At 37.6% G+C, this 18890-nt stretch overlaps 1 protein-coding gene across 2 annotated transcripts in view; it reads left to right on the forward strand.

The window, feature by feature from the left end:
* Ano3 (anoctamin 3) overlaps window positions 1–18890 on the forward strand; it is a 357658-nt gene that overhangs the window by 241239 nt on the left and 97529 nt on the right. For both annotated transcript variants that reach the window (XM_005401743.2, XM_005401742.1), the window contains 4 exons: window positions 1961–2119; window positions 4825–4925; window positions 13477–13521; window positions 18449–18580. In XM_005401743.2, coding sequence (XP_005401800.2) covers window positions 1961–2119; window positions 4825–4925; window positions 13477–13521; window positions 18449–18580 — 437 coding nt within the window. The remainder of the gene's footprint in view (window positions 1–1960; window positions 2120–4824; window positions 4926–13476; window positions 13522–18448; window positions 18581–18890) is intronic.

Raw genomic sequence — 18890 nt, forward strand, 5'->3', positions numbered from 1 at the left:
AAGGTTAAGGGGAATAGCTTGGTGATAGAGAGCACTAGCCTGGTGTGTGCAAAGCTTTGGGCCCAATCTGCATTTCCCACCCCTGTCCCCCCACAAAAACAGCTGAGAGTGGGTGAGCACACAAATAGGAGATAATTCAAATGTATGTGATATACCGGACATCAAGAGAAAAATGTGCAGTAAGTAAGAGAGAGGCTCAGTGCTGAGAGGTGAGGTGCAAGGACAGAGGACAGAACTGCATGCTGTGTTTATCAGAGTGTGTCACTTATGACCTTGAAGACAGTCTCTGAATGGTAGGAGCAAAAGCCTTCACAAATCTCAACCTATGACTAAAAATTGCCCATCTCTCTTTCATGTCATTATTTTGTTGTTGTATTAGCAGTTGTTGTTATGAGCCTGCTGTACCTCCTCAGTGTTAGGCATATCTACTCAGATGTACCTTTTTGTCTTTTCTAATATAAATGGGGAGACCACCAAATAAGATATCAAATCCTGGGTGTCTGTAGTATTGTGAATCACAAAATTAAACCCATCATTTTTGAATAGGAGAGGTCACCAAAGCTCTTGAAATAACCTAACCTTGAGGATGACAGTCCCGAAGGATATCTTGAACATATCCTTTCTGAAGCTCCACCTCAGTAACTCGTTGGTTTCTTCCCCCTTGAACCCTGGCTCCTCTGGTTCTTCTTTTCCTGGAGCTATGTGTGTATCCCAGTCAGGCTCGCTCCACATCAGTCTGAATTTCTTTTACCTAAACATATCTACTCACCCTCCAGATGTTAGGATTTTTTAAAATTTAAAATATACCTGAATTGAAACATAGAGTATAGAGTTGGGACAGATACCCAGATAGTTGGATCAAAAGCAAGAAAGACAGGTAGATAATAGCTAAGAATGTTGGTCCGGAAGACAAACAAAACTGGACTCCATTCCTGGTCCTTCTGTGATTTGGGGTAATATACTTGTAATGCCCCTTAAGGGAATCATCAGAGAAATTTGTTCCTAAGTAAAGCTGGTTTTTATCAGTTACTTAGAACAGTTGAGACAATATCTCTGTAGTCTCAGCAGTGTTTTAAAGTGGTAAAATTAGCAAAGAGTTTTCAAAGAGTTCCAGGACCTGAGATGAGACTCAGGGTAAGCCAGGTCTCATCTCTCAAGGCAGAAATCTGGTTTAAATATTTCTCAGAGTCTACAAAAAATAGCTTGGACTGTTAGTTGCAGCAAACAAAGGACGTCATGTAGTTTTGATAAGCAAGCTGTGAGCTGTGATAAGTAAACTTCTCCACTTGGTGTGCAGTCCTAAATCCTAGAAGCAAGTATTCCCTGAAGCAAGCAACTCAGGAATTGATTGGTTTCAGCAGTGCAGAGCCTAAATTTAGGAAGGTGAGGTCCATCTGAGTATTTAGCACAGGAATTAGATTGGTTTCACTTTATGGTACATGTGTTCATTTGGTTTTACACTCTTTATATTTGAAGTGCTAAATGTAAATAGTTAAATAAACTAACACATGGGGAGTGCTTATGTATGCACACAATATAGTAAAGACACTTGATACCAGACAATATTTTATAGGTCCTTACTGAGCAGAGTATACACATATGGTTGCTAGTATCACTGAACCCCAGTTTCAAATTCTGGAACATCACTTCTTAGTCTGTCTCCTGGAGTAGTTTGCAGATTCCATTATTTATCTTTTCATTTCTGACAATAGCAATACACAAACAGGTCCAGGCATGGTGGCACTCACCTGTAACCTCAACAACGAGGAAAGTGAAACAGGAGGATCACGTGAGGATAGCTTGGTCTACAACACAAGTTCAAGCTGGGGCTGGACTACCCTGTCACAACAAAACAACACCAATCAAAAACCCCCACATTTTTATATTGCTTTGCTAGCAACTCTAACAAAAATCTGTGCTTCTGTGACTATACAACTAAAATGCATTGCTTTATTTTCAGAATGACATGAATTACATAGCATCCAGTGGACTTCTATTCAAAGATGGCAAAAAGCGAATTGATTACATCCTGGTTTATAGAAAGACAAACATACAATATGACAAGAGAAATACATTTGAGAAGAACCTCAGAGCAGAAGGCTTAATGTTGGAGAAGGAGGTGGGTGCTTCGCCATCATTAATATGAGGTAGAACATTCTGGAATGAAAATGATCACTTGGGCTTAGTGTTGAAAGTGTCTACCACAGGGTGCTATAAAATATATTGTCATTTTCTCCAGTTGTGAAATGAATGTGTGGTTCCATTTAAATAGAAGTATCTTCGCTTGTTACGACATCAGATTGTATTCAATTTAAATATTTTCCAAAGGCATTTCTACAATTTTAAAAACTGAGTAAGTAATGATTATACTTTTGCAAAGCAAGTTAAAAAAATCCTACAAAACAACCCTAAAATTTGGAAAGAAAAGTGTTGGACAAATGGTAATGTATGTGTTTCATTTCTGCAACTGTAAATACTGATCCCCTCGAGCCTTCTTATGTGCTTATAAAAATTTCTTTAAAGGATTGACTGTGCGACCATTGAATTTGCTTTCCTCCCCCTTCCTTTTGAAACTTTCCCCTGTCTATTTCCTCCCTCCCTCTCTTCTTTGCTTCCTTCCTTTGATAAGTGCTGGTCTGTGAACATTCCTTCCCCAGGGAAAAGGGGGTCACACCTCAGAATGCTTTCTATGTTTGAATATTAGTCCAGTGACATCGCTGTAATAATACTCTTCAGAAATGTCAGTAAAGCAAATTGGAAGCGTTTTTGCAAACCTGGGGAAAGCCCGATTTAGAAAATGGAGCTTAATGAATATATGCATATAAAACCTTCACAGTTTAACTTAAAACCTATTTGATTTTAAATAGGACTGATACATTTCTTCTATATTTTGAATTTTTAAGGTATACATTTATTGAGTTAAATCTAGTTGAAATTTAAATGAATGGTTAAGCTCACATGGAGCTCAGCTGTTGCGTGACCTCGTAGGTGTTTCTCAATGGAAACACAAAGCACTCCTGCTGTCACAGATGTTCATAGGAAGTGTAAGCTTTGTGCAACTTGATGCTACCATGGGCCATAAACTTGTGTCACACTCTAAGGGCCTCAGACACTAAACCATCTTTTTTTGTTTGTTTTTGTTTTTCTTCCAGTACCCGGAATTGAACTCACAACCTTGCACTTGCCAAGCTGGCACTTTGCCACTGAGCTAAATCCCCAGCCCCATAAACCATTTTAAATGGCAGATTATGAACATGAGCCTCGTCTAAGGCCAAATGAGTCAGTTATGTAGCTACTTGTTTCATTCTACTGAATCTAACCATCTAAAAATCCAGATGGTTATCTGGGTCACAACAGCAAGCCACACTTATGTTAACGGTATAATTAAAATATTTACATCCAGCAGAACCACATTCTGAATTTCTAAGTGTTACACCTGAGTACCCCATGTAGTAAAGAAGCTCCTTCAATGACTAGAATGCTCCCCTCACTCTGCTTTCCATGTTCTTGCCTACATAAATCTTTTAAAGGTCTCTGTCTCGATATAGGCAGTAACAGCTCTGTGAGATGGTGAGTTTCTGGGATGCATGCACTCCATGGTTTCCAGGGTTATCATAGGACATAGTAAGTAGCTTGAGAACCTGGTAGCTGTAGAATGAAATGCAGTAGAAAAATAAAGTAATTAATTAGAGAACAGGGGCTGGGGATTTAGCTCAGCTGCAAAAGCGCCGCTTGGCAAGCACAAGGTTGTGAGTTCGATTCCTGGTACCAGAAGAAAAAAACAACAACAGAAAAACAAATTAGAGAACAGCTGTCAGCACTTGGCAGTGTAGGGGCTGGGGGCTGGGGATTTAGCTCAGCGGCAAAAGCGCCTGCCTGGCAAGCGCAAGGTCGTGAGTTAGGTTCCCAGTACCGGAGAAAAACCAAAAAATAAATAAATAAATAAACACTTGGCAGTGTTTTCTAACCTCTCTAAAGTAATGAGATGGTTGTGAAATAGTGTCTGTCAAGAATACCTTGAAGGTTTTAATTGATTATAATTGTTCTGACTGGCAAGTCTTGACTTTTATAATGATCAATATGAGGAAATTCTCTAATTCACAAAGGTGGTTATGGTTTGTATATAATGAAGATATCAGCCAGGCAAAGGCTCTCTCTGCCCAAGGCACATAGAAGCCAATGCTATGGTTCATGCAAGAAGTAAGAGCTTTTATTCAGGGTTGGCCATCACGGAGTCAGGCGGGAAACTCCACTCTGTCCTCCAGATTGATTCGTTCACAGCAGGGGAATTTACAGAAGTCGTGGGAAGAGATGTTTGTAGAGTTTTAGAGTGAGACGGAGAGGTTTCCAGGTTCTTTTCTTTGTTTGTTTTCCAGTACCTGGAATTGAACTCATGACCTCATGCTTGCCAGGCAGGCGCTGTGCCACTGAGCTAAATCCCCAGTCCCTGGTTTCCAGCTTCTTTTACCCACATGAGGATGGTCATCCTACCTCTCCCTGGATTGTGTCTCTTTTTGAGGTGTTCTCATGTTCTAAGGGGAGATTTGGAGCTTGTGGTGTCAGAGATCTCCCTCCAGGCCAATGGAAAACAATTTAGGAACTCATTGTCATCTAAGGAACTGATGTGAGTGTGTCCAGAAGTTACCAGTTTTAATTTCATTATTACATTTTTATTATAGTTTGCTTTATTAAGAGTTAGCCTTCAAATGGTAAAAACTGATTCATCATAACCAAGGCAGCAGTGCTCCTTCCTCCCAAATCAAGGACAGTGTGATTTCGTCAGTTCAGTTCTCAAGAGTGGTCCCTGTCTTTCTTCCCCTGCAGCCGGCTATCGCAAACCCTGACATTATGTTCATTAAAATCCACATTCCATGGGACACGCTGTGCAAGTATGCGGAGAGGCTGAACATCAGGATGCCCTTCAGGTACTTCCCAATTTTATTTCATTCTCTCTCAGTGTGCACTAAGCTGAGTCTCCTGATTTGCACCCTCTTACAGCACTTTCTACAGAGAAAATGTTTTTTCTTCTAAAACCTAGGATCTCCTGGGTGACTCCTTTCTCTCTAGTTCATTTGCCTTGTATGCTGACCTTTCTGGGTCTCCAGATACGTTATATCATTTTAATGTGGCTTTTCCTAGAGAGAGGGTAAAATAGTTATCCTCAAATTTTCCCTTTTATGTTCCCCCAAGAACAACTTCACTTTTGTTTCATATGGATTGATGTCATGTTTTATTACTTATGTGGAAGCAAAAGATAAATGTACGGTCTCCTTATGTGCAAATACAGAGTTCCTCTCTTATTGTGGTTAGCAGCAGTCATTTGCCAGGCCATTTCAACAGCATGGATTCCTAACTCAGTCATCAGCGCCAGTGGATAAATGGTAATGAGAGGAGTGCTCCTCTTAAAGATTTTCAGTCCTTCCTTTAGGCACACATAGATTGAGAAGCCATTGTTTCCCAACCTAGATGGTCTGCTTTTATTGGTAGGGTGTCTCACATTCCTCCGTCATTTCTCAAAATAAAATTCAACAATACTCTACTGTACGTGAAAAGTGAGCTCACAGCAAAGACAGGAGCACTGACTCCGAAGTGGAGTTCAACACACTTCACCAGCTCCTTGGCTTAAAAAGGCTCTGACCAAAGGAGATTCCAAGTAAAGAAACCTGATACGTAAAAGTGAGCACTAAAAAGTGCAATTCATAAGGAAAATGCCACACTGTGTAAAATGGGAGAGACCAACTCTGACAGACATGGTGACAACCTCAAGTTTTATTATATACTCCTACATTGTTTGAGATAAAGTATGAACCACTGATCTCATCATATTAGATATTTGAAACATTTCAGGCTTTGAAAGGTGGAAACATCTGCATTCATTGCGGAGAAATCAGAAATTGATTTCTGCAGAATCTTGCTGGCAAGATTAGACTCAGCTATGTAAAGTAGTTCCCATTCATGTTGAGCTAAGAATTTGAAAACTTTCTATAGATAGGGCATTCAGGAGATAAGCAAATAATCTCTCACAAGTGTTGGCAAAAATACAAAGTAAAAGGAGGAGAAATAAAGCCAATTCCTCAGCACCTTATACAAACCACAGGCATGCTTCTTAGGAGACTCTAAGGCTTATACATTTTTATGAAACTTGGCCCCTAAAAGTACCAAAAAGAGCCCCGCAGGATGCTGTTTGTCTTCTGGTTCATGGAAGAGGATTACTTACCATTCAGGTAATTGTACTGAGCTCATTTTGAGAACAACTTGGAAAGATTGTGTACATTTGTGCTAAATGACATTCCTTCACTTCTGGATTTTTTTTTTCTCTTTTAAAAATACAACCTTCTAAAAATATGTTTAAATATCTAATTACAAATACTTTATGTTAATTATGATATACATATAGTACCTGCCTGTTGATGTAATTTCTTCTTGAATGGTACATGTTCATGCTACACGATATCATGCAGGATAAAGACAACAAGTTAAATTTTAACTTCATAGAAACTTTCACATTAAAACCCAGCAGAGATAGGACAAATAGTCACTTCATGATTCATAGTGGGAGTCACACATCTGAAGCTCCATTTGAAAATATTTTCTAAGAACCTTAGAATTTTCTGTGGCTTCTATATTCTATATTATGAATATAGTTTTCAAACATATAAAAACATTCACTGAACTTTAATTTATAATTTTAGGTAATATAAATAAATATCCTTTATATAGAACAAGGGAGGACCTATGTAAATTAGAATATACACTTACAATTATTATCATTCATTTATAATGAATGGGTAAAAGATTTCATAGTGATTGTCAGGAAATAGTAAATATTAAAATTAAAATATAAAGGATGTTTATGCAATGTGACTTAGCCATATACAATGTATAGGAGTAGAATTGAAAATATATTAGATTATTTCTAATGGATAAGGTTACATGTCCCTTTTATTATTTTATTTATATCTTTACCAAATTGTTTATTTTCCAAACCTGATTGTAACCAGTAACATGTTAGCTTTACCCAAACTATTTAAATTTCACAATTTAAAAGATGCTTTTTCTTTCCTTTGTCCTGGGGGATTGAACTTAAAATTATTGTACTTTGATTTCCAGATGTCAACACAGGGCATTAGGGGCTGGGGATTTAGCTCAAGGGCACAGCACCTGCCTGCCAAGCTCAAGGTCATGAGTTCGATTCCCGGTACGGGAAAAAAACAAACAAACAAACAAACAAAAAATCACAGGACATTAAAGAAGTATAGCACCCAAGAAAATGACATATTTTCTGATACCAAGACAAAACCTCTAAAAAAATTCCCAAATTGATTTTAATTGATTTCAAGAACCTTCCCCCTGCTGCAGTTTCTGTGATCAGCACTGTCCATAAGAGTTGTAGCTAAATTTATGTGCAGACTAATTTGCTGAAGGGTAAGAGAGAAGGAAGGCTGGAGCAGTTCTCCCCCACTTGCCACTGCAGCGGGTCTCAGTACTGAGGTGCAGTGTGGGCTGAAGGAATCTGGCATTAAGCATCTCACCCAAAGAGGCCACCAGCACCCTCTGGACTTGATGCAAAAGAGGTGCTTCCCTGGGCCCATGAGGTTGTGCCAGGCAGCTGGGAAGGGTATGATTTAGAGCCTGGCTCAGGAACCTATGGCTAAGATGCAGTTCTGCTTTGCACTGCGTTGAACGTAAGTGATGTACAGCATCCATATGTTATCAATTTGGGCAGCTGTAACAAACTGGCACATGGGTGTTTACGTAGCATTGATTTCTGACAGTTCTGGAGACTAGAAGTCCAAGGCCAGGTACCAGCGAGGTTGGCTGGGGTCCTCTGAGGACCCTTGGGTTTGCACCCTCACATGGTAACAGAAGCACTAACTGACTTCTGACTTCTTTTAAGGACACAAATGCCACTATGGGGGCTCCACCGCCACGAACTAACCACCTCCCAAATGCTCTGCCTCCAAATACTATTAGGTATTAAGGTTTCAACATGCAAGTTTTGTGGGGAAGCAAGCATTTAATCCATCCCAATCAGTAATGTATGCTTGCTTTACCCTACGTACTTGACTTTCATAATTTAAAAGATTCTTCCCCTGACAACTTTGGACTGGGGATTGAACTCAAACCCTTCACAGTGAGTTATATTCCCAGTATCCTTTTTTATTTTTATTTTGAGACAGAGTTTCACCGAATCAATAAGTTTTCCAGACTGGGCTTCAATTTGCAATCCTCCTGTCTCAGCCTCCCAGAATCCTGGGATTGCAGGAGTGTGCCCCCACCCTGGTTATTTCTCTTTACCACTCTGTAGGGGGAAGATGTACAGAGACAATGACCACAATGTCTGTAGTAGCATATTTTTATATTGCTCTTTCCACTGAGGAGCTTTCTTTCTTTCTCATCCTTTACTGTTGCTGTTTTGAAGCAATTTCAAGAACTATAGTGTTAGAATAATTAGTATACTCATAAGGTCTTCAACAAGTATCACACTTAATCCTTTGGTTAGAAATCATCTATGATGTATGACTATATTACTCCTATAAAAGTATCACATGAGAGAGAGAGAGAGAAAGAGAGAGGAGAGAAAAGAAAGAAAGAAAGAGAGAGAGAGAAAGAAGGAAAGAAGGAAAGAAGGAAAGAAGGAAAGAAGGAAAGAAGGAAAGAAGGAAAGAAGGAAAGAAGGAAAGAAGGAAAGAAGGAAAGAAAGAAAGAAAGAAAGAAAGAAAGAAAGAAAGAAAGAAAGAAAGAAAGAAAGAAAAAGAATGAACAAGTAGGTTAAAAACAATTCCCTAGGCCTGTCTGAGTACCTGGCTTTATCTTCCTGAGAGCGTATGTCCTTGGGCTGAACACCACCGTGTCCTTCAGTTCCAGGGGAGGTTTGAAAGAGGATGGTTTCTTCAGTCAGATGGTTTTTTGAAAAATGGTATTTATTGTTTCATTTCCTGGTAAGACTGCATTTCAAAGAAGAATTCTTATACATCCAAGAAGGGAAAAAGAAAGTCTTTGAAGTTACTATCTCTCTTATTGATGATTTTCCTGAAGTTTCTTCTTTATGTTTTTCAAGACAAATTTTTAAAAACAGAGGTTATGGTTATTGTATTATTGAAACTTTTAGAAAATACCACTGGAATCTCATGATACAATAATATAAATATTAGTATGCCAAATACTAGTTCCACAGGATCTTAAGAGCCAAATATCTAATGATCAAATTTATTCCTGAGGTTTTTATTTATACCTCACTGTAATTACTCTTGGAATTTTCAGGGTAATTCTGTCCTTTCAATACATTAAAATTCCTAGTAGAATAGTAAAAATGAGATCTGGACCTTAAGAGGTGCTGGCATATGAAACCTGGGTTAGAATTGGGTATATACATTTTTAACAAGTGTCTTAAATGATACTGATGCTAATGATACATGTTTTGGGGGGATTTTAATCTTTTAATATTCCTTCCAATTTTTGTAAATTTCAGAAAGGAGTTATGCAGTGTAGTCTTTCCCTAATTTCCATCTGATGTTAGTGTTCATGGTAAGAGTTCATAAAAAGTTGGAACATAGGGTTGTTTTGGAACCTCTTTCTATATTAGTTTAAATAACAGATGTAGCATTAACTAGCTCCTTAGTAACCAGCTTCTCATTTGCTTACTATATGTGCTGCCAAAGCTAGCTCTCCTCTTACCTATAAGGAATACCTGAAATTTGGACTTGCAGCCAACATATAAAGAGAAAATTCATTCAAGCATAGCTATAAAAGAAAATGTTTCCATGATGATAAATCTAATCACCAAGTGCCAACTCTTACCACATTCAAGAAAATATGTCTAAAAGTTAAGATACAGTTGCTCCCCCTTAATCATTAATTCCAAAGCCCTAGATTCAACCAACCATTGATGAAAAATATTTGAAAATAATTCTCAATATTAAACTTATGCAAACAATTTTTCGTTACTCCCTTAGTAATACATTACAACGGCTACTTATATAGCATTGGCATTGCATTAGTTGTTACACATAACCTAGAAGTGTTTTAACACAGGTGAAGGTCCATTGGATAGGTGCAAATACTATACCTTTTGACATGACAGACTGGGACACCTGCAGACTTTTTATGCAAAAGATCCTGGAACCGATTGCCCAGGGAAAGTGAGAGCTAACCATATTCAGAATATCAAAGAATTTAAATAGGAAAATATATGTCTGTTTTTAGAACAAGATCTTTTAAATTTCATGGATAAAAATCTTTACCTTGGGATATTACATGTGCTTATTCATCTTTGAGATCTGTTATTTTCCCCCCCAAAGAAAAGCTGTACCTTTACTCAGAAAGCCTTATTAGTTTTATCCTTTTCTGCAAAAGTTTTTTGCTTCCTTATTATATGGATTTGAATTTTCAACATTTTATCTAAACTTTCTGCTTGCATATATCTGTAAAACATTTTTGGAACTAAATTTTCTGCCCACTTATTTCTTGACTTTTCTTCCAAAATAAATGCAACCTATTCTATGGAACTTAAAATTTCAAATTTACTGTCACTTCTCAGCTTTGTGGCTAAGATCAAGGGTAAAATTTTAAAACTAACGCAGTGAGGTTTGGAAGGTTACAGTAGGTCACACTGTATAGTTTCTATCATGTCTGAGAAACTTTGCCTGTGTCTTCTCCATTCCAGAAATATCAAACCCCACTTCTGGCACTTTGCTTTTGACTCAAAAGTGATTCCTATTGATGCTTAGCTCTCTCACACATGAAAAGAGTCAATGTATTTTAAGGCATCTCTGTCACCCAGTAGATGCCCCAACCTCCCACTTTCTCTTCAAGTTTGCTGTCCTACAAGTACCTTAATCACAGGGCCTGGTGATCTAAAACATGGAGAACAATTTTTGTACAAATAAGAATAAACTTAGATCATTCATTTCTGCAAAGGATACCTCAATCAAAAACAAAACCCAAACATGGCGGACTCCAATATATCTGATGGACAGGAGTAGCTCAGCTTCTGAAGCAACAGGGCCCTCCAGGTCCCACCCACCAAGAGGCCTGCCCTAGACTGCTCAGATGTCTCCAGGGTGCCCACTGACCTTCTGCAGCTGGCCGTAAACTCTGCTTCAGATCATTATTTACTTGTTATTTTGAGCCATTGTTAACATGGTTAGTAGGTAGGTAAGTGCAGTACCAATGTAGGGAATAAAATAGCAGAATCTTAAGAATGGAAGAATGAAGGGGCAAGAGAGCTGTTAGGAACAGCAGGCTGTGAGTCAATTACCAAATGGAGAATTAGAGATAGGAAAGGATTTGGTCCTGCAGGTTCATTTGTGCAAGTAAAAGCAGAACTGCGGGTTGTTAATGGTTAGAAAAGAGTATATATTGTTCAGGAATATATAATTTAAACCTCCCCAACACAGGAAAACTGTTCCACAAAAATGAAAAAAAAAAAAGAAAAATGAAAATAATCTTATTAAATAAACATTCAACTACATCAAAGGGAGTCACAAGGGATTGAAAAGCTAAAAATAACCTGTTTTTTATATAACCCATCAAATGCAGCCCACTGCATCGGAATTCTCAAGATCAACAGTAACGAGCCCTTAAGTAAGAGGTCTTGACAACACCATTTATCAAACATAATCATCTTAGATTCCCCAGGTACTTGGGATGTTGGTTGGAGGCAAATAAAATGAAAATAAAAGCGTTCATACCTGTAGGATGGTTTCCACCAAATTTAGGCTCCTCTCCCAGGAGCTTTCTCTACTGAGCATTGCATTCAAAGAGGTGGCGCTAGGCCCTCAGGCAGGCATCCTGGGTCTTATAGCTGATGAAAGGCCCATCTGATCTTTTAAAGAATATATATTCATTTCAAAGAGAAGAGAAAGTGCTTATCAGAACAAGTCTCCTGAAGTACATGCTCTAAAAAAGGGAGAAAGGCAAGTCTTTTCTTGAATTTTCAGTTACAATTTGCTCTTACAGTTGATCTAAAAAGTATGTACATTTGTGTTATATGACCTTCCTTCTCTATTGGTCCTTTAAAAAAAATTTCTCCCAAAACATTTTCAAAACAAAACAAGAAGTCTTAAAATGTTTAAGAGAAATATTTCAGACTAACAGAAATCTAGATGGATAACAGTGCTTAACCAAGGGTCACCCACATGCCCCAGACACCTTCAGAATCTTCCTGACCACACCCCCTACTGCTGATTGTGATGGAAACATTGTCTCTCATTACTCCAGATGCTGGATTTCTTTCTGATGGCAAAAATTATTTACAATCAATTTCTACACTTACAGGCCTTTTGTCGTTGTTGCTATTGCTTTTTTTTGTTTTGTTTTGTTTTGTTTTGTTTTCTTCCTGTACCAGGAATTGAACTCACAACCTTGCGCTTGCCAGGCAGGCGCTTTGCCACTGAGCTAAATCCCCAGCCCCCGACATTGCTATTTTGAAAACATTGTTCAGTAAATGTTTGTTCAGAGCAAAATGCTTTCAGGACTTGAAGGACAAAAATATAACTCTCAGTTAATCCAGCCTGAAGCTGTAGAGAAAATCATTTAGGGGGTAAATTACCGTTTTCCACAGAGTGTTTACTTACCCTCAGACCAGGCATGCTGTGCCCCACTTAGAACACTGGCTCCCCACTGACTTCCATATCAAACCCTTAGTTTAGCATTGGTCCTGGACCCTTCACCATGTGTATCTTGTTCATCCCAGGGCTTCTCTCTTGACCACCCTTCATGCTCAATAGATACTTTAGCTGTAATCTAATTATTTGCAGTTCTGTCAGTCACACAACTGTTGTGCTTGCCCCTTCACCATCTTAAACACACTACCATGTCTAAAGTGCCAGATAGAACCACGTTATCTAGAAGTCTACTCCTAACCATGGCTGAAGAGTCAACTCTTGACACATCCTCCGGACTCCCACCTCCTTCCTCCTCCACCTATAAAAATGAATTGAGGTCCCTTCCTGGACACTTCAGAAAACTGTGCTTTCCATATTATCATGCTTTATTATAACTGGCCACTTGCTATCTTAAGAGCAAAAGAAGCTCCCTGAGGGCAGAGATTATCGTTTTTATGTTTAGATGGATGAATGGATAAATGGGTGGATGGATGGATGAATGGATGGATGGATGGGTGGATGGATGGATGGGTAGATGGATGGACAGAAGACTTCATATAACATGGAACCAAATAATCTGGTTAGTGTACAATGGCTGGCAGAGTACTGGCTTTAAAAAGAGAATTAAAATAATATATTCAAAGGGCCTATTGATTTTTAAAGAGTTTTTGTTATGAGTAACAGATTCTGAAGTGAAAATGATGTATATTAATTGATTTTCATGTTATAGTCTAAAGTTTACTTCAAATGTCAAGATCTTTTAGTACATGGAACTTGGTTTATTGAAATATTCAATATTACTTAATGTCACTTACTGGTTTCATTTTCCTGTGACTTTCTTCAGCTGATTTCTTTTTTTCTTTTCCAGGAAAAAATGCTATTATACTGATGGGAGGAGCAAATCAATGGGCAGGTTGGTGGGTGATGTATAATTTCTTCATGAGTAATTTGTCATTTAGGAAAAAAGACATTTGATTACCCATATCAGCAATTGCAAACTTTAGGATGAAAATTCTATTGATTTCATCAAGTAATTTCTGAAATGACTTGTACCAAATGGAACCATGTTTATAATCAAATAATCTCTTTACTACTATTGTATTTATTGTTGCTATTCTTGTAACATTCCATCACCGTGTTGTAGGAGGATTTTAATTGCACATTACCATCTTAAGAGGTGACAAGTTTCAAAATATCTAGAAAGCCAGGACCACTGGGTAAATGAGGGCAGGCCAGAATAGTAGAACAAGAAATCTAGCAAGTATGCGGGTCACTCAATCCATTTCTCTTATTTAACCTGTAGCTTTTATTTAAAACTGACATCCTGATTCATGCAGAGGTTTACCAAAGGCTGGGCATCTTTGTTTTTTAGACCTAGTGGTATTCTACCACTTTAAGTTGCCTCTCCTATCCTACTATAAAAAATAAACTTGCTTTTAAGAATTTTATCTCAAAGTATCAGCTCTTAGAAGAAATTTTTCCACCTCAACCACCTTGGCACTATTTAACTGAGAGAAATGGACTTCCATTCAGTGACTGCTCACCCAAAATATTTCATATATTTGGCTGTTTTCTTACTCGTTGCAGGAGTATCAATTAACAAAGACAAAACATGAGAGTGAGGCATAGTACACTCCACTGAATGATGTAGATGATATTCCAAGTCAGAATTACACAAAAGCTAGAAAACTACAAAGCCTGAATTTTAGGAACATGCTTGAGAAGTCTGGTTGTTTCTTGCCAAAGAAAATTTCTGAATATAATTAAAAATTTGGAAATCATTATGGGAAAATGTGAGCCTCTTTGAAACATTCAATTTATGTGTGTTAGAATTCAACAATAAGAAAAGAAAATCATGGAGAAGAAAAGACCTTTGAAATTAGAATGAACATTACAAAACTTAGTACTAAGATGACTTTTTAAAACTTTAATGATGCTTCTTCATGAAATCATTTATTTCTGTCAAGTTGATGGTCTGATTCAGAGTGAATTTTCATCATTTCCTATGTGAATATTCGGTCCTGGTCTATGCAATAAATTTTCAGTCATTTTTATATAATAAAACAAAAGTCATTGGACCATTGCATGCATGAATTTATGACTATCAGTTTTCTTTATTTTCTTGTATGTATTTGCCTCCTCTGTGTTGGACAGTTGATAAGATCATTTTGGTAACTTCAGTGTTTTGCCTTAGAACTAGTGTGAGACATTGTAACTTCCCATAGTGAGTGGGCTATACTGCATATTGAACAGGTATGTTTCTTGCAGGGACTCACAAAAAATAAAATCTTTGTGCTATTTTCTTTAAAATAAAAAAATAAAATAATCTCAACAAAAGTCTATTTATATTAATTGTCAGTTTAGTTTTAAAGTGAACTTGCATGGAGAATGCATAATAAATATGTATTATATTAGATTCTAAAGAATCATTGTAAATAGTGGAAAACAGCAGGTTTTCCTAGTTTAGTCAACCTTACGAGTAAGCTAGAAAGATGAACACTATATCAGGAAGTGTCGATGTGCTTTTTCACTTATGCGCATTATTCTCTGTGGCTTGTCTCAAGTCATTGTCAAAGTACCTTGCGCCTGACTGTGCCACCCCTTTACATTTTGTTCACCATAAGTGGTTTTCCCTGTTCCTTGGCTCTGTATGCTCACAAAACGGGTGGGTAACAGATAAAGAAGTTTATAAAATGTTATAATATTTTCAAGGGAAAAAAATAAATGTTATTTACCTAAATGTAAACATTCAGTTCAGAAAATGACTGATTCTGTTTGTTTTTTTTTTTAATTTATGTTTGTAGAGGAAAAATTCAGGGTTGTGTGTTTGTGTTTGTGCATGCTGATGTCTATGGTGTAAACCCATTATGAATATAACATTGCAAAACGTGGTCTGTGCCTATTTTGTAAAGTGGAAAGTTAAAATCAAATACACCTACGTCAACCCACTTGTGCATTTCCTTTCCTGAAGCCAGAACATTGCCTTCTGCATGGTTCACATCACCAGTACACCCAAGGTGGGGGGTGGGAACAGTGCTCAGGCAATTGTCCGGCTTTTGAAGCTCATCATTTCTCCAGGCAGGCTGAGAGGAAATAACAATAGTTTCATTATTGCTGCAATTTATTTTTCATGTATACCCTGTTCTCACACTCAAATGTTAAAGCATCTTCAAAATGGCCCACACGGAAGGCAGAACAAAGATAGTGGGTTTTGTTTTTTAATTTTTCTGGTTTTTTTCCAGTACTGGGAATGAAGCTCATGACCTCGCGCTTGCCAGGCAGGCACTGTGCCGCTGAACTAAATCCTCAGCCCCGATAGTGGGTTTTGAAGATGGGTAAAAAGAAACGATTCCCTTATAGGAACCCCATCCATGCTCTGGCTTGGCCAAGTGTGTGATTTAACCCAGTTCTTCTAACCCTTTAATCTAGATTTCCATACACTTCTCTTTGCTTTCCACTGATACTGGCAAACCCTGTTTTATAAAGCTGTATTAGAATTCACCTTCACATGGAGTCTGCAAAAAGCCCAACGTGATAAATGATTATTAAGGTTCAGATAACCTATTAGATTAAGTTGGTGACATAGTGATGACAGCTTTAGCAATACAAAGCATAGTACTAATATTCCTTTGTCTCATGATCACAAATATTTGAGTATATCCTGCATGCTGTGCATTATAAGACAATATATTATCCATTTAGTTCTTCAAATATTTTTTAACTTAAAAGATGAGAAAACTGAGGGTCAAAAAAATTAAACTGGATCTACTCATCCTGGTAGTCAAATCCATGATTGACAACTTCACTTTCAGATATCACTCACCCCTTCACAAGAAATACAGGTGAACAGCTTACTGATAATATTGTGCATTTGGGGTTAATAGCATACATGATGATGTGAAAGTCCTTTTCTTTCATATCTTTTAAAAATTTTAAATTTCTTGTTTGTGATTTTGTCACAGGTAGTAAGTTTTTGTGTCTTATAGTGCACCAACATTTTCTAATCACAGTTGGAATATCTGCTTTTATTTGACTTCTGTGATCATCTAATGAAATAGCACAGATGGGATTCCTTCCTCTCTTTAGATTTCAGGAACTTGGAGTTGAAAGACTGGAAACGTGGTTCAATTTCTGACTGGCAAATTAAGCAGCAGGACACTGCTATTCCATTTTTTAAAAGCAATGCTAAATTTTAAAAACTGAAGTAGTTATTTTATAGTCTACATAATGTTTTCTACATGTCTGAGCACTGGCCTCTGGGAAGTAGTGATATTTCATGAATTAGGACGCTGTCTTTATAATGAGAAGCAGCAAAATGAGCACATCTGATACTGCTTCCTTATGGTTCTAGATGTGAAATGCACGCTGGGGTTCCTCCAAATCCAAAAGTGGCCTGCTGTCTAAATAATAGTCTTCCTTGGCAAAGGAAGGATCAAGATTTTCACATTCTAAGCTTTATATCATGATTTCATTTTATTTCAAAATTCAAGTCGTAATTTTACCATAATAAATTTGAAATGAAATGATTCTTAGGATGTAATGTCTAGTGCTTGCTTATAACTGCCCTAATTTTTCTTTTCTTGAAATCCAAAGTGTTGGTTAAACAAATATTGTATGTGTTGTAGCTCTGTGGGAACATATTCTGTTGTACTACTTTGAATTAGTATAGTAGAAGATGCCAAAAATTGTCCAGAGAATCTCAGGGAGTGTAAGCATGGCATGATTTTTTTTAGTGTATGTAGATATTATGGTAATTTAGAATTTAGATTTCCAGAACTTCTGAAGACAATCTCATCTTTCTTCATTCTCTATAAGATGAATGTAATTCTAATCAGTACATATTTATGTATCCTGTAGTTATGACTGTCATCTGTTGAGCCAAAATGTCCCCATATCAGATTTCCTGAAACAGAGCCCTGACGTAGGATATGCCCAGAGTCTGTGGCAAATCCATCACGCCCAGTATGCATGGTACACACCAGCACGAGCATCCCCTCCCAGCGACTTGGGAACACAGAATGTCAGGCTCCACCCCAGGCCTAATACATCAACATCTGCGTTTTAACAACATGTCTACGTCATTCACACTTTGAAAATCTTAAGTATATAGCAAAAATGTGACTCGTTTCCTTATTAGTAACGATTAGTTTTACAGTTCAGAGCCAATTTGTAACTCCCCAGCAAAGTCAGTATTTTTATGTTCTGACTGCAGACCCTAAGGGAAGAAAAACTGAGTAACTTGTGTGAGTTCCCTCATTTTGTACAAGGTAGAGCTCTGCTCTAACCCTGTTTTGCTTGATTCACAAATCCTTCATCTTCCTACCACACTGTGACATGCCGTTCTACTGCATGAGTGTGCGTGAGCCTCTTCTGTCCTTTTAGTCTCCCTGTGTGTAGCGCACAACGCCGGTTTCTTTCCAAAAGAATGAGAGGGTAATCCATCTCTACATATAGAGAGAGACATATGCACACAGATATATACACAGCTTTGGTGAACATATCTCACTTGTCTTTTTATACTCTGTCCCACTGCCATTTTTGTGTATAATGATTCTTGGATGTTTTCATACATTTATTCAAGTGCATACATAGTTTTTTGGAGTTTATTTATTTATTTTCAGAGAGAGTTTAAATGAATGCAGTTCTTGGTTTAGTTTGCTAGTGATGTCTTCAGTGTGGGACCAGAACCAATGCACATGGATGAGTGAGTGGTTGTGTGGTGTTGCTTATCTGTCTTTCTGGAATTCTTTCTCTGGTATTTTGGAGGAGAACTGTCATGGACGGTTAGCCTGGCTCTGGAACACAACCTAATCTAATTCTGAAATGTGGCTTCCTTCCAGGGTACAGAATTATTTTAAGAGAATCAAAAAGTGGATGTCCCAAAACCCAATGGTTCTGGACAAGTCAGCATTTCCAGAGCTGGAGGAATCAGATTGTTACACCGGCCCTTTCAGCAGAGCCCGGATTCACCAGTGAGTTCTGTGTCTCTCTATCACCTGCTTTTGTGCTTTTTATCACCGGGCTTTGTGTATAGAATAACCACACTTGGGGCCAATTTGATTGTTCCATAAGTAGGTCAGAGCAGATATCATTGTGCTAAGATGTCTGCCTAGCTTGTGAGCAACAGTAAGCAAGTATTATTCTTTATTAATTTGATAAAGTAACGACATTCCAGTGGCAAACAATTAATTATAAAGCCGTAGCTGGTAGTCTTGCTCTTACTTCTTTCAAACTTATTATTCTCTTTAAAATAAAAAAATTTAATATTAAATAAAAAAGCAA

Source organism: Chinchilla lanigera, unplaced genomic scaffold (assembly GCF_000276665.1).
Source record: "Chinchilla lanigera isolate Chin_1 unplaced genomic scaffold, ChiLan1.0 scaffold00075, whole genome shotgun sequence".
Classification (NCBI taxonomy): domain Eukaryota; kingdom Metazoa; phylum Chordata; class Mammalia; order Rodentia; family Chinchillidae; genus Chinchilla; species Chinchilla lanigera.